This window comes from Sinohyriopsis cumingii, chromosome 8 (assembly GCF_028554795.1).
Source record: "Sinohyriopsis cumingii isolate HCF-2022 chromosome 8, ASM2855479v2, whole genome shotgun sequence".
Lineage (NCBI taxonomy): Eukaryota > Metazoa > Mollusca > Bivalvia > Unionida > Unionidae > Sinohyriopsis > Sinohyriopsis cumingii.
This window is the reverse complement of record NC_142968.1, coordinates 29,044,803-29,061,308: the sequence shown is the minus strand read 5'-3', so window position 1 is coordinate 29,061,308 and position 16,506 is coordinate 29,044,803. Positions and strand designations below refer to the sequence as shown.

Below are 16,506 nucleotides of genomic sequence, written 5' to 3'. Positions count from 1 at the left end.
TGCAAGAACAAAATTTTATTATCATTTCAAAACATTAATATATGTGTATAATCTTTAGTCTGATATTTGGCTGACTAAAAGCACCTGTCAATAGTTTACTGGAAAAAACGTGATATGATTTTTACACACCATGAATCATTCAATGATTACATATTTATAGATTCAAAATATATATTTATTCCTCATGTCCCGAAATCATTATCATACTGCAATTGTTCACTGCAAGCGTATAACAAATAGGATGAAACCAAATTAACTTAAACTCATTAGAGCAAAACGTGCAGCAGTCACAGCTATTGACACAGAAGTATTTGTTTTAGGCACATATTGACAGAAGGATGTGCACTAGGGCAGTTTCTATACAAAAGATTCCTCAAAGGTCCAAATCCTCTAACAGTATATACTACTTGTGAGTTGTACAATGAATATAGCCACTACAATCTGAGGACATTTAGTTGCGACACAAGCTCATATATTGCTATCCATAAACCAATCAACATTAAAACTGTTTATGCATAACGAAGAGCTACTAACACGTCTGGGAAGCCTTTGAGCGAGCAATGTAGGGGCTGCCATATATTTCCGTGTAAATTATTGGAGCCAGTGCTTCACATCTACAAATCAGGCAAGACAAGGGCATGACGTAACTTTATGAATATTTGCTTCATCCTATTAACCTTGTAACATAATGCCTTCCTATCAGATAACATTCCAATACGCGGATCTGAAATTTATATTAAACAAAAATACATCTGTACAAGCTATTCTACGTCATGTTTGAACCATTTCTTTACACAACAAAATAGTCATTGCTTGGATTTAGCACGTCTAAACTGCTCAACGAAAGAACAAAGAAAACCCGCCTCTTTATAACTGAATACCCTTTCTCCGATAATGTGCATGTTAAATTTTGACCAAGCAATCGATGAGATCTGACACTTGGTGAAAGTACCTACGTATTGTGATGAGTTAAGATCACCATCATCAGCACAGCCGAATCTATATCTTAAGGTATTTGAGAGATATACATTTCAACTGAACATATATAGCCTCGATAATTCAGAGTAATATTCTAAACTTTGAAACTAATTTATTTTAGTTTTCAGAAGATGTGCTAACTTATTTTGTAAAATATAACATTTGTTCTGAAAATATATGCTCAAAGTATGAGCTTAAGAATAAAGCAGATTCGTTACTTTATATATCAATTATACAACAACTTACAAACAAGTTTAGCTTTTGGGGCTACTCCAGCGGAACAAAACTTGTTTCCTTTCTCTGCGGCAACCAGCCCTGCACATTTTGTGCCATGTCTGAAAACCAATGACTTTTGAGAGTAGCCGATAATAATAATAATAATAATAACAATAATAATAACAATAATAATTACCATTATTCTTCTAAGTCTGCTTTATCGTTTTTTGATGATACTATTGGTTGAAATATTAACAATGCGAATATAAGAATATAGCCTGGCCTTGCTCTGCGAGAATTGTATAGTTAAAAGTAACAACTCTTTCTAGACGTCAGTTTTTTCATTTGCGAGGACACATTTACTTGGTATTATCACTTATAATGTATAAAACTTGTCTTTATTTCAGTATAAAATGGTATCTGTAAGATTGTGCAGTGTAACTGGTGACGATATATCAGGTCAATGCTTACGATACATCAATCATTTCTGGATAGGATGTAACCTTTGGACTGGTAGCATCGTTATTTCTGTCTACGTAGTTGTAGGATAGCTCATAATCCTTTGGTTGTTTCAAGGCGATTTGAAAAATAAATAAATAAATAAATAAATACTGGACATGACACGTTTGCCACATAGGAAAAGTTTGATTACTTAATGTAAAAGTATTTTATATTTAGCAATGATTTATTTGTTCATCCACACATTACAGTGTACATAAAATGTGTGCTACTTTTGAAAGCAATTTTGCCATTAAGAATCTTCTAAGAGTATATAAAATCTGCGTGCTTCTATAATGCATCTCTTCCTGTCTGAGATCTTGATTTATTGGAGTAATTATATACTTTTTGTAATTGCCTGTTTTGTACACCTTTCAGCACCGAGCCATGATTGGTTGATATTTCACTGACTAAATTCCTTAAAGGATTGAGATTGATATTCGTTGAAAACGTCCACAATTACTTTAAAGATATGTGGCAACATATTTTCTGTTATTTTAAAATCTTAGAAAGCCAAAATTAAATAAGACTTAAATACACAACACTCACCACGTTTGCATCAAGGTCTTCATGAAACATATCTAACCCAACATCGACGATGGCAACCGTGACATTGTTGCCGTTGTAGCCTCTGGACCACGCGTCTTCGATGTCAGGATCATAATATTTACCCGAAATGTCCTGTTGTAGCATAAATTATAACTACATAAAGTCAATGTACGTGCCTAAATAAAATAAAGAAGACATTAAAGGGAAATAAAGAAAATACAATATTGAAATAATTAGTTGTGGTGAATGTGTTGATCAATATTATACACAGAGAACAAATAACAAATGCTTCCTTTTAAAGTCTTATTGCAGATTATAAGTAATAAACACGTATGTGTGAGATGGAGTACGTTGACACCAGTATGTGTAATGGGATTAAGCCTATTCCCTTGCATAATATCCACTGTCATAATTTGTATTTTACAGTTAGTAAAATTGAAGAGAAGGACACGATGAAAGAATGTAGAACAAGGATAAAAGCAGCCATGGTGCAAGGTGTAGACAGCAAAGTTCTTACCGGGAAATAATCAATATGTGTAATATCTTCAAGGGACCTGGTGCTATATGCATCAGTTAAGGGAATATCAAATTGAATTGGTACTTGTCTTTCGATATGGGATACCTTTAGTAGAAAAAGAGAAACATGTAGGGTAATGACATTGTAACAAGTCACATTTTTTAATTTCCTAATACAGTTTACAATTCAATAAGACCTTCAAAAGGCTAAAAGTGTACAGGTCGTTCAAGTCTAAATCAATTGAAACTATTCAAAACAATCCATCCTAATGATTCAGAATTGTCTGCTTGTACACTGGCAATAACATCAAGATTTCTCGAACAAACGAAGAAGCCATGCACGTTATTAGCTTGCATCTGTTCCAATCAGTTTTACGAAATCAAACTGATATGTAATACGGCATGTCAAAATCATCTTCTCACATATCCAAGTATTATCGTCGGTTTTCTTTACTAAATCACATCCGGAATGAATATTTAATTTGTATCAATAATGGATCTATTTCCGTTGTACAAATTAGAAACCATTAGTAAAACATAAACAGTTTCAGTAACATATCTGGAGTTTCCATTTAAGATAATAATAAAATATTTGCTCTTGGTCTCATACTGGAGCTAACTCTGCATTCAAACCTTGTTTCCAACGGCATCAATAAATTGTTGAAGATCCTGTAAAGGATCTTTCACATTCGCGTCCCTTTTGGCCTGGTCGTCCTTCCGGAATAAATAAAGATCGTCTAGAATCTGAAATTTGTACATACATGTATCATCAAGCTAAGGTAGCCTTTACAACTACGTAATAGAGAAAAATGAAAACAGATCAGCAGGCAACACATAATACTACAGCTTGGTGATGGTAGACAGAGATCACTTGACATATACAAATGAAACAGTTTGCAGACGTAAAGAAGCATCAATGTGAAAACAAAAGGAAAACAGCGATGGATACAATACAGTACAGAATAATACAAAAATACTTTTGAGAGTTTCAGAGCCGACTCTACGAAGCAGAGAAGATTATTAGCGTGTAGGTTCTGTATCGTCCACTTAGAATCCGGTAGTTATAATTAAATATATCCAGTAATTGGCTGTTAATCTATGGCAATATTCCATTCAACAAGTAACAACTTTTGTACATGAGATTTGCAAGCTATTATGCCAGGTATTTATTCATTCATTAATAATGATATCCACTGCTAAAGTTAATATATTTTTCATCTTTCCCTCAATGACTTTTATAAGCCTGTGTCTACACTCCTTCAAAAAAACAAAAAAAAAAAACAACAAAAAAACGATTGCGATGTTTTCTTGGAGATGCGTCATCCTAATACATAAATCATTTTGTTTGAAATTAAAATAAATTTACATTTGTAAAGTTATACATATTTGATAAGCAGACTAAGTGCAGCTAGATCCGTTTGTTTGTTGAACTAATTGTAAGATTATAAGTTATAAACACATGGTTCGATATATAAGGTAACAAACTAAGGGTATATACCTGCTTATTCACGTGTTATTCTGTTTTGTAAGACTTGGCAAGATATATGATTAAATGCATGTTTAAAGGTTAAAGGCATAGTATATCTAATTTATGGTCAAACGAGGCTTGGTATCAAACGTGAAATGTCTGAAACATACACACCATAAAGCTGATGGTATTCTGTTCTAGATTAATACTAGGTAACACCGTACAAAGTACTTCTTTAATAATTCTGATACATTATTTTATGGCTGAAACTCTAAATTTATAACGGAAAGAAAATATATGTTTCAGTAATATACATATATATCACTGTCCAGTGAAGAAATATGCATCAGTCTCAAAAAAAAGTTGCATTACTTTTGACAATTCAATTTTCTAACTGAGCGTCTATTATTTTCAGTTGAAAGAACCAAAATGTAGCTTAGGATGGTGTTGACTAATTTGCAACGAACCAAATGATGTTTGCGTTGATTTTACTTTCAAAATACGCGAAAGGTGGAGCGAGCAAACCCAAAGAAAATGGAGAAACTCCTACTATTGGCAAATCATTAGCAGTGGGGTCTCCACAAAAGAAGATCGATTCCCAAAAGTTGAACTTCGAATATATTTTAGACGCTCACATGTCTTTAAATTAAATTCAGCTCACTCCTTAGCAATCAGTTCAAGAGTTGTACGATACCTCCGAGTGCATGCGAAAGATATTGCGCTGTACTAATACAGAATAAGGATATTTGGAATAGTAAGGAACTGAAAGAAGTGCTAAATTTGAAGCTATATAGACTTTTTACCACGACTAATACTATAATAAAGATTTCCAAAATGGATAAAAATAAGCAAGCGAAAAGACTGGTCTAATTATTTGTCACTTCAAATTTAAAGCACATTTAAGATAGCTCCAGGGCTTTCTGGTGATAATATCATTATTACTTTATCTGATTAGTATTTCCGTTTGATTTACCATTCGAAAATGAAATCGTGGATTGTGTAGTCTTTGCATACATTTGAGTATTTTGGAGTTAAGTACATTTTCAAACATGTATTTAAGTAATACGTTCTCTAGTACAAATTGTGTGAAAATTATTTCCATTATGATTGAACAATCACATCCTTTTTACACTTTATCCGCACTTGCATTTAGTTATCTTCAGGAAGTATTATCGGATTCAATCGCTTTCTCCATTGTAATACAAGTTGAATGACAGCAAATGGGTACAGTTCATATGATTTTACATCCTTTGACGGCGTTTGTGGACGTTCCATCTTGTGACATTAATATTTATACCAATATTATTTGTCCTTTCCATGTCTAGAATCAACCTTTGTTTAGCGCGTGAATGTTGCATTAAACTATTTTATTAAAAAGTACCGCTACGGTGGCCTAGTGGCGCGAGCGTCCTCCTCGGATGCGGGAGGTCGCGGGTTCGAACCCTGGCCGAGTTAAACCAAAGACTTGTAAAACTTGGACTAATAGCTGCTTCGATTGGCGCTCAGCATTAAGAGGTTAGTGTTAGGACTGGTCGGCCTGGTGTCAGGATAATGTGACTGGGTGTGGAACATCATGTTACATGTCAGAGGCATGATGTCCCAGAGCTAAACATCACTATCGACTGCCACGGTGCAAAAATCTTAGCGATTTAACTGAATTTGTTTGAAAGATGATTTAAATATCGCAAAAACATACACACACAAACATTAAAATATTTTTTGTGTAAGGAAGCAATTGTCAAATGAGTAATCATATCCTTTACGTTTTACTATAGCAAAGAGTTCGTGTATTTTTGTTTTAATGCAATCACACTACCTCACTTCTTCTCTAAATATCCCACCTCGCTCCCCGATATTCTCTCTTGTTAAATCTTCCTGTTTACATTAAGCTCTGATCTAAAATCGCTTGTCGTATTTTTAAACTATTTTGTAACATCAGGCCCATAGACTACTAGCAGAGATTAAATTATATCCTATTTTTAAATCCATGCATACATGTCTATTTTTCAATTTGCTGCTCCATAATAACTACAGTCAAATAACAAACATAAGTTAATTCATACCTTAGCTCTATTGCTGGCTTGACTAATTACAATTTGAGTCATAAGAAATGATCAATGTTAACTTATTATCTCTTTCGAAGGGTTCATTGTTCAGACGATTATGGAATACGTACATCCATTTTGTTGTTCGGGTTTTAGTAAGGTATTTCTGACGTCTTTAGAGTTCCATTAGGCCTTCATTTAAGGGATGATATTTATCAGATTCATAAAAAAATATTGTATATCTTGTTTTAGTAATATCGCGGTGAGAACATTATAGATCATCACCAAACTCTATTATGTCAAGATTAAATTTATAAATATTTCTCTAAATGCGTCATCCGTATCATTGATATATTTACTTTATTTTTATTGGCTTCACCGTATTTTGAGAAAGACTTTTTTCTCTTCTTGCATATCTACAATATCCGACTGTCGCTGCTCAGCAAGGGCGTTAACAAGGACCCCTTCAGACAAAAATATATTTGTTTCTTTAAAGGACAATTACTTTGTTAGATTAATCATTTAATCAATTCAGCGTATATTTTCTTCGTTCTTATCGGAATAAATTTGTAGTCTTGTTTCTTCATACTCCTCTTAATTTGCAAGGAAAGCTTAGTATCATTTGGATATTTCTACAACATGTTTTTTCGTTCCATCTTGTCTGCCTCAATTTTCCGTGCCACTAACACATATCATCGCAATTCATATTGTTCGCCTAATGTATGTCTTTCCACTGTAGACCCATCATCATGTTGGTAGCATAAACATAGCATCCTTATTATATTATTTCTGTATTCTCTAAACTTAAATCTTCGAAATGTTCACCCAAATTGTGCTTAACCTCACTTGTCGGATTTTTGAAATCTCTCTAAATTTAGACTGCATTTAGCTGATATTATTGTATTCGTTAGTTTAAATTGCAATAAATAGGCAATATTCTACATTGTGATTTTCCTAAAAAGATTTATGTTGTCAAACGTACCAAACATTGATCCCTACCTTTTATCAATTGTTTCCATCACTGGTTATAATTTTAGCCCTAGCTATTCGCTTTTGTTTTAGAGATATTTTTTTCGCACTAGGAGAAATTTATGTATATTATTTTTCTAGAATAATGCGGTAAAATATGGTCAAAATATCATGTCTCATCATCATCAAACAATATATGTTCTGGTGTCTTTTTTCAAACGTTTAAATAAATACGTAAATCATATCATCTCATTTTATCAGTCTGAAATATCTTCCGTCTTCCGTATGTTACAAATGCATCCATTGCAATCAAATGTACTCATAGCATCCCCTTTTCATTTCATATAATTCGATATCAGTTGTACCCACCAGCACACAGCAAGATTCGAACTAATTAATTGTCCTCTTTGACGTCCGGTGCAGATAATTTGGTAGACGCATTGGATCGAACGTTCGTAAATCCCAATTAATTTATAATTTAATTCATTCCTACACTAAAGCTAAACTATTTAGAAAGACTAAAGAGGGGGTGAGCAACAAATACAAAACTTTCTTGATATCGTTAATCCGTTTACCTGCCATAGAGACTCACAATATCCCAATCCAAAACGAACTCTCTATTTCCGTTGACTCTGAATAACACATATGATCTATAAAATTTCATTTGTCAAGTGGGAGTACTAGGATTCAGGTGGCTAGGAAATTTTGTAAAAATATGTAATGTAAGGCATAATGGCTTGGATAAAATAAACTATACAAAAGTATCGGCTGTGGGTGTAGTGTATAGTCTTCCTCCACTGCAGCTAACAATGTTAATTAGTTTCTACCGCCTCCTGCTTCGGCGCATTATGTTCTTTGGTCAGGATAAATTAATACTTCTTGAGAATTCTGTTTAAGACATCAGTGGGTAGCTTTACATGCTGCTAATTTGGGCGCACATAGATGGCTTGAGCAAGCGCTCTCGGGTGTTGGCACCCGTATGTCGTTTTGCGGAGATGGGGTTGAACTGACCATGGTGTAATGGTTAAATCAGGCTTATCGTCTGTACGGGAGCCGAAACTTGTTATTGGTTTAGAACAGAACATTCAGCAAGAATATTGTGTCTGTCTGGTAGCTTATAACTGGCCGTGTTACTGGATTAAGAGGTAAATCCCCAAGTCACGTGATTAATATGGCTACCATGACAAATCACACATCATCATGAAACGCACGTGAGTCACTCACATATCTAATAAAATAACAATAGCGATCAAAGTCTCACTTTCATTATCACAGTGGAAAGATTTAACATATATTCTCAGTGATACGTACTTAATCAACACAGAAAAAGTGGAGTACATGTTCATTTGGCTAATTTAAATAAATTTAGAAGTGATAATACCCTAAATGCATCTTCTAGAATGAACAAACTGAATATAAATCGTGATGAAAGTTTAATAGATATTAAACTTTCTTCCATGAATGTAATTATAACAATCTTTATTTGCTTGAGACCAAACTTTATAATTTAAACCTCATCTCATTTCCATTTTATACGTTTATTCATCATTCATGGAGACAGAAATATCTTATAAAATCGGATGATAAAGGGGTATTTATACAACTGCGCAGTATGGTTCTTTTAAGTGCTCGATTTCATCCAGTGATATAATGCCGTTAATGGCATCAATATGAATTGATATTGTTTACAAAGATCTCATTTTAGGTGTTTTTACCTGCTGGAAATTAATACATTTAAACTGCCAATACAACTAAAATGTTTGATGCAGAATTCACATTCACGGGTATATCTCGCAACTAAGTGTTTTGCTAGCAGATATGATTGACATAATTTCCACTAGGAACGACATACGTTTTTGACTGAATATATGGATTGTGACTTCATAATTACATACTATTTAACAATGTTTTCTCATGAGATTCAAAACTATCACGTGTTAAGAAATATAAGAATTGTAAATATTTTGCCAATGACATAATTTGAAATGAAAACATAAAATTAACCCGAAATCTAATACTTTATCTGAAGGATAGTCTTTTTACCTTATTCTTGAGTTAATAAATATGTCAGATACTTGAATGGAATCAATTATATTTTTTATATACAAGGTTACTGAAAATCAATTTAATCCAGAGTATTGCCTTCTTTTTATGAAAATGTTCATATCAAGTTTGGAAAAAAAGTTAACACATTTTTTCTATAATTCTGCTATTCTAGAATAAGTCGAATCCGGATTTCGTAAAATGTGGTCAACATCTGATCATATTTAGTTCTATGTTCACTCGTGGACATCCTAAATGGAAGGAACTGGAAATTCTTTCTTTTGTTACTTGCACTTTAAATATTGTATTATTCAGTTTGGTTAGTTTGATTTGACCAAAACTAATTAAATACTATATTTGATGTGAAATATATTTATGATACTATAATTGGCAACATCTTCCATGGTATAAAATAATTTATTTTATTGCGTTAAACGATGAAACAAAACAGCGTGTAATAATGAACTTCGATTAAGGGCAAATATATTTCCTTCAGTGTTCTTCTTATGTATTGATGATTTAGAGTTTTTGTTGTGTCAAAATAACAGTAAATGAATTCAAATTAGGTTTTCGCAATAGGATGTGAAAATGCTAGTCTAGATTTTAATTTTTCTTTATTCAGCCGATAATGTCGTACTACCTGAGGATTACATACAAAACTCCAGGAGAGATTAAATAGTTTTCAAATGTTGCAATGATTAGAAGTTAAATATTTGTTATCGCAAGCCCAAAATAATATTTTGGAGCTAGAATATTCAAACATGCACAGTCCTTTTTAGATTGTCATAGTTTCGAAGTGTTTGATCATTATAAATATCAAGCCGTTGTCTTGTCAAGATCCAAGAAATTTCGCAACGCATGGGCATTATTGATTAAGCCAGTAAGGTTTTAAAACTTTTATTGGAAGATAAAAGGAAACTTCAATTTGCCTTTCAATATGCAGTTAAAGGTACTTGACAATGCAATTTAACGATAAGAGTCATATATGGGGATATACAAATCTTGATCTTATTGGAAAATTCCATAATTAATTTTTAAGGTTTATGCAAGATTTTCAAAGAACTCTAGTCTACATATTATTATTATTAGTACGGCAGCCATCACTATCAATATGTATTTGATTAAAATTGGCTACCACTCTTTAAAAGAAAATACAATAACTCTTCAAGTATGGTTTGCAGTGCGTTAAAATATTGATTCCGACCATTTGACCATAAATGGATAAAGACAGTTCTTGAACAGGTAGGTATTATATATTTTTCATTTGCATTGTTTGTTAGATTTTTATAATTCATTAAATTCTATGGATAATTGTATTTTAGGCTTTACCCTATCAGAATCAAGTTCATTATCTGACATTAGTCATTGATTTTGGTTTGGTAAACAACATGCTTATCTCACGTTTAGTCTAGGACATTTGACATAGCCCATGAAATGCCGGGTGTATCTGTTGTTTACAGGCCTGATTGAACTTTAAAATGAAAAATTATTATATACCTCGTAATTATCTGAGCCATCAATATTTCATAACAGATAAAATGACGTATTAGTGAGAAAATTAAATTTAAAGAGACAGAAAATACTGAAAATTGTAAGCCTATTTATTTGCACAATTAAGAACGAATCATACAATCAATAAGCGGTCTCGATAATGACATATTTTACGTGTACATTCCATCCTTTAGATGCTCTGTTACAAGTAAAGTAAAATACATTCAAGGAGCGTTTACTGCAACCATCGATAGCTCATTTTTCTTTGGTTTTCCTTAGGCATGTACTGTTAGATAATCCATGCCCTCTCCATTTCCTTTTTTAATTCTCTCTCTCTCTCTCTCTCCTCTTGTGTTCTGTCTCTTTGTTTTAACTCTTCTCCTAATTATAGATATATTAACCAATGATGGCTTCTTAGCTAAACGAACTTGACTTGACTCATACTATATATGTATGACTTGAGTATCATTTATTTTCAGTAAAATATTTTCTGGTCTGTTCTGTTTTAAGGTAAGCACACCTGTATCATAAATCGAGAGAGACAGTACGTTTACATTATCTATACACCCCGGGGGAAGGGGACTGGTAGTGCAAGAAAGGTATACATAATTTACTTGGAATAACAATTTTACCTTTCATCTAATCCTGCTAATACAAACAATTTACCCATACGCAAAGTTCATCTGAAAAGTGACGACAATTGTTTCAGGCAATTATTTTAAGCCAATCCGCGACATACTGTCTGTTAAATATGGGGTATGCTGGTTCCGTAGCTTAACCAATTATGATCTGCCTATTTTGAATTAGAGAGAGCTCCTAATAATTCATAGGTAGTATAAAGTTTTATACAAGTTCAGGTCTGTAGGTCCAGGTCTGTAGGTCTATCTGTCGGTCTATATGTCTGTATACATGTATACCTTTCTTTCCATGTATAAACTGTACTGGCTGCCAATATCCTCCACATCATCTATGTCGTCTTCACTGATGTCCAGCAGGTAGGTGTTCATGTAGAAATCTCCTGGTTCCAGAGGTGGATATTGAAATGCATGACAATAACGAAGAAGAAATAATGAGAAAATATTCAGAATATTTAGGAAAACCATGTTTCCCTCCATATTATAAACAACCAAAATATGACTTCACGTTTATATCGGCTGATTTTCTTTTGTGTGGGGTTACTTACACAGTATAGGTCGTTATATGTACCTTCCCGGAATGCAAGCTGAACCGGAAAATGAAAACTTCAACCCCTGTTGTACGTACACGGAGATAAAAAATGATATGATAACTGGAACACATTATCCAGTTTGATACATGTATTGCAAATCTGCACTACGCTCACTCCAATTTCATCACCATTAATCTTGTACTTGTCATACATCAACAAATATTAGTCGATAAAGTATTTTAGGGAAATGTAATCTTACTCAATTTGCTTTATAAATATACATAATAAATATGTTATCACAAAGCCTGATATCTGTATCAATTATCATGTTATCATCACATGATCTCGTTAAATAAAGTTTATGTCAACATTTAGTCTATTGTTTGTTGACCATTACATAAGTGATTAATGGTTGAAAGGGTGATTTCATCAAATAACTGAGGCTATCATATTAATGAATTCACCCTACCTAACAAAAGAATATAGGTATTACAATGTTGATACTAGTAATAATACTTTTTATTCCAGTTATGATAGAATATGAGTAACAATGATTCTGAAATATTTATGCACGATGTAAATAGTTACATTGCCCAGCTGATAAAGTACTCGAGTCTGGTAGTCAAAATCAAATCTTTACAGTATTATTACAGGTAAACACACGATCGATTGATCTAGCATTATATCAAAAGTAGCGTGATTTTGATTGCAAATATTGCAGATAGTTCTTCATATTATTGTAGCCTTTTATCATAGATGTTACCGTTGCCGGTGAAGCATAATCACCAATGGAGCCAGATAAGTAAGAGTTAACCTATACCGTCGTTACGATCACCACTTATAAACCATTGACTTTCAACTTTAAGATGAGTAGAGACCTGTGAATTCTCTCTTATTTACTATCCCCCATCACTCTTTATTTCATGATATAGGTGGTATATGAGAGGCTATTGTGTTGTTCAGTGAAAGCAAGGCGATGTGGTTCTAATCACTAAACAGTACGAAAGCAAAATTGTATAATTGAACAATAGCACCAGCTTAGAACAACAACAAATATATTTCACCTTTAAAACTCATAAAACGTTGAAAGTTCATGCACATTGTTAGAACATGATTCATCATTGGGTCTAGATACCACACGTTGCTCTGATTCAGAGGAACAAACGTTTTGCTTTGATTGCACGTATTTCTCTGCCATAATGTGTCGGAAGTGTTATGTGTATTTCATTTGTTTTGTTTATTGACTTTTCTCCATGATTACATGTTATGTATATCTGTATCTTGCAAATGGCCTTTGTCCCCAAAAATGATAACGGTATATCTGACTTGTGGTATTTATTTTGTAAACAACATAATACATGGTTAATTTGTCTCTATGAGTATAGATTAAAGATTCCGATCGTTATTATTAGATGTAAGCGTGTTTATTTGTATCTGAGTATCTGAGTGAGGACATCTGACCAAGATCTTGTATCCATTTGTATGTTTTAGCTATTATATTAATGTTATTTGCTTCAAAATTACTCATTTCTACTGTAACATCGGAAGTCTAATCATCGTTATTGCTGTGTTACGTTTTTTAATTTTGGGCGTATTTATTTATTTAAATTATTGACGTGGATTAGGAAGTGCTCAGTAATACTTCTTGGACTAAATCGTTATTTTGGAATTATTGTTAACTTATTCATGGACCTTTTAGAATATGTTATTTTGTTTCATAAAGACTTTTAACATGTTGTCACATCCCAGCCAATGGCACACTAGCACATTCTAGACTACAGACGCATGAACACATTCAATATTGGAATTTAATTTGGAACACCACTGGTATTCTTTTGGAACTTTATATGTTTGGACTTGCGATAGAGCTTGTAGGGCTATTTGGAATTTAATTTACAATACTGTATGTTCTTTGCAAATTTTCACTTTGCGTTTTAGTGAAATACATTATTTGTTGAATTTTACAAGATGTGGATTTCGCTCTTTTCTTTATTACTATAGCCCCATAGAGTCATAACAGAAGCTTGCGGTATGTGATTTTAGAGACGACATGTGAAACAATTTACACCCATCACAAATTAATACTCAGTGAAGAAAGTGTACATCATCCGAGCCACTCTTGGGCCATATTTCAACCATGTATGTTCATTTCTGTTACGTTTTATTCTCTTCTCTTGACAGTATTTGTGCTCGGGCCCTCTCTTGAAAACATGAGGGAAATGAGAGAATATACGGAGCTAGATGTTATAGTTTCGGCAGAAGTGGAAATGCTGGAATATTACTAATGGCGTTCAATTTATTGGATGATGTGTTCTAGATAAAGTAGGTCAACACTGACTCTTATATGTGTGTGACTTTGCAATGCATATGACGACAATACTACACTCAACACAGTGATAAAATCGAATAGAAATTAGATAAAACCGGTTGTCTTATCACAAATATTGTAACAATTGCAGAGAATAAAGCATGCAATGATGTCAACTACAGAAACTTTAGACCAGCGGATTCAGGAAGCTGCAATCTCCTCAATTTAAAAGGAACATTGTTGAAAGAAGAACATAGAACTGTGATCAAGGAAAATATATCATATGAGAATACATATTGATATTAACGATTATGTAAACGACAAGTCCATCAGAACACTTTCTCCAAACGCAGGACATTCATCATAAGTACAGAACGTGGTGCTAAAATGGGTCCAAACTGTCAAATGTTAGGCACATATCACCCTGGACAGCAGACGTTTGATCCGGATGAGGTGCCCTTCTCAAAAGCGGATTCAGAAGCTGACAGTTTATCATCATCGTTGAAAAACATAATTACACAACCAATAAGGCCATATATAAAACTCTTGCTTTCTGTTTAATAGGTTCTGAGAAGTTCTAATTTATCATGTAGAATTTGACTTCTGGAGTTAAGTACTACATTATGCATACGAAAAAATAAAATGCAACAGCAGCTTAATTACATTTCAATATTTCTTCAGGAGACAGGCCGGCCAAAATTGACGATTGGTCATTGATGAGAAACGTCGTCGCCCTATCCCAGCTGTTATTACTGACACACAGACAAGTCAGTGCTTTGTGTCACATAGTTTGTGATTTTCAGGATTATTTGACAATTATAAGAAGGTATACAAGCCAAGGAGATATGCTGAGAAACATCTTTGTAGCATACGTCTGGATAAACGTATCAATATTGCAGTACGTGAGTACATCTGGGTCGAAGAAGAAATTATTCTTGATGCGGACTTTGCAAAGTAAAGGTTCCATCACGGCATTAAACATGCGCAGGTACTTTCACGTGGTGCCCTTGTAGTCTTAAATACGGGAGAAACCGAGACACAATGACACACTCAATAAAGATTTTGCATCAGTACTCAGACACCATGATGATTACACCAGTACCGGTTCAGGGTGGTCTTTTTCCACATGCTCCGAAGTTCATATTGATGTTTTCTCGTTTTTACCGTTTCCGGGGTCTAGTTATATCACAAGTCCAGCCTGTGTTGCGAGGAGAGCAATAACACATTTTGAAAACAACAATAGCGGCTCGTGTACATGGGTGCTATTATACGCCCTTCATCCTGCGTGTGATCATACGGATCAGCCTCGAAAGTACAAACACTGATGTGTTAACTAGAAATAGGAAAAAGAAATGTTCTTGTACAGATTATTGGCATCAATAAATTTGAGCATTTCAAAGCTGACATCGCTATTAATGCGTTTCCTTGTAAGAGTGCCCTCCTAATCGAGAAATGCACGCTTGTGGGAAATCAACATGGAAAACGTGAACGCTGTGATGTCCAAGCGACGAGGTACAACTGCCTGTGTGTAAAAGATGTAATCCTGAGCACAAAACAATAAAGTGTCCGTGTTGAGGCTACATGCATATTTTTACCACTCAATAGTTACTCGACCACCATGCATTTCCCTTTGGTTTCGTTAATGAGAAATTGGTACAAATAGTGTGAAATTTACAGTGTAACCGGAGATTAAAGTCCCATGTTTAAGGATAAAAGGACTTTGAATATTGGAAGATTTCCGGGGACGGATCGTAGATCATCTGGCGATAAGTCGTCGGCCTCGGTATAAAGTCCGATATAACGCAATTTTTCTGATACAATCCCATGCAAGCTTTGCTACAGTTATGGTAGATGACAGTTTTACTTCCCAATTTATTATGTCAATGTGCTTCACCACAAATTAGCGCGCTAGCGACCACACAATGGAACCTTAGCATTCATACGTCCTTTAACAATCCTTGTGGATATTTTGTCAACAACACCTTTGCCGCAAATTGTATTCAAGTCAAGGTTGATATTATCCTTGGCGCGTTGATGAACATGAATATGCTAGCAACAGGCGACATAAACGCGGTTTAAATGCTCTTCTCCGGAATTCGGTGAGTTGTTAGACTCCAGTCGTGCATCTGGGGCCCCGAGTGGCCCAGTGGTCTAAAGCGCTCACCATTACGGATCACTGCCATCTCACCTCTGTCTGCTTGAGTTCGAGCCTCAGGCTGGGCTAACTTTGGTACGTGAGAAAGCCTGCCAGTAGCTT

General features: G+C 34.0%; 1 protein-coding gene across 2 annotated transcripts in view; it reads right to left on the bottom strand.

Annotated features, from left to right (window-relative positions):
* The window catches only part of LOC149793208 (furin-like protease kpc-1), a 40,205-nt gene extending 28,209 nt beyond the window's left edge, over positions 1 to 11,996 (bottom strand). The window contains exons 1-6 of one of the 2 annotated variants that reach the window (XM_089967174.1): positions 11,691 to 11,996; positions 3,391 to 3,501; positions 2,759 to 2,863; positions 2,242 to 2,373; positions 1,666 to 1,754; positions 1,225 to 1,313 (exon numbers count right to left, since the gene is read on the bottom strand). In XM_089967174.1, coding sequence (XP_089823300.1) covers positions 1,225 to 1,313; positions 1,666 to 1,754; positions 2,242 to 2,373; positions 2,759 to 2,863; positions 3,391 to 3,501; positions 11,691 to 11,888 — 724 coding nt within the window. In that variant the 5' untranslated portion in view covers positions 11,889 to 11,996. The remainder of the gene's footprint in view (positions 1 to 1,224; positions 1,314 to 1,665; positions 1,755 to 2,241; positions 2,374 to 2,758; positions 2,864 to 3,390; positions 3,502 to 11,690) is intronic. The other variant, XM_089967176.1, reaches the window with a different exon arrangement.
* Between the last annotated feature and the right edge of the window lie 4,510 nt (positions 11,997 to 16,506).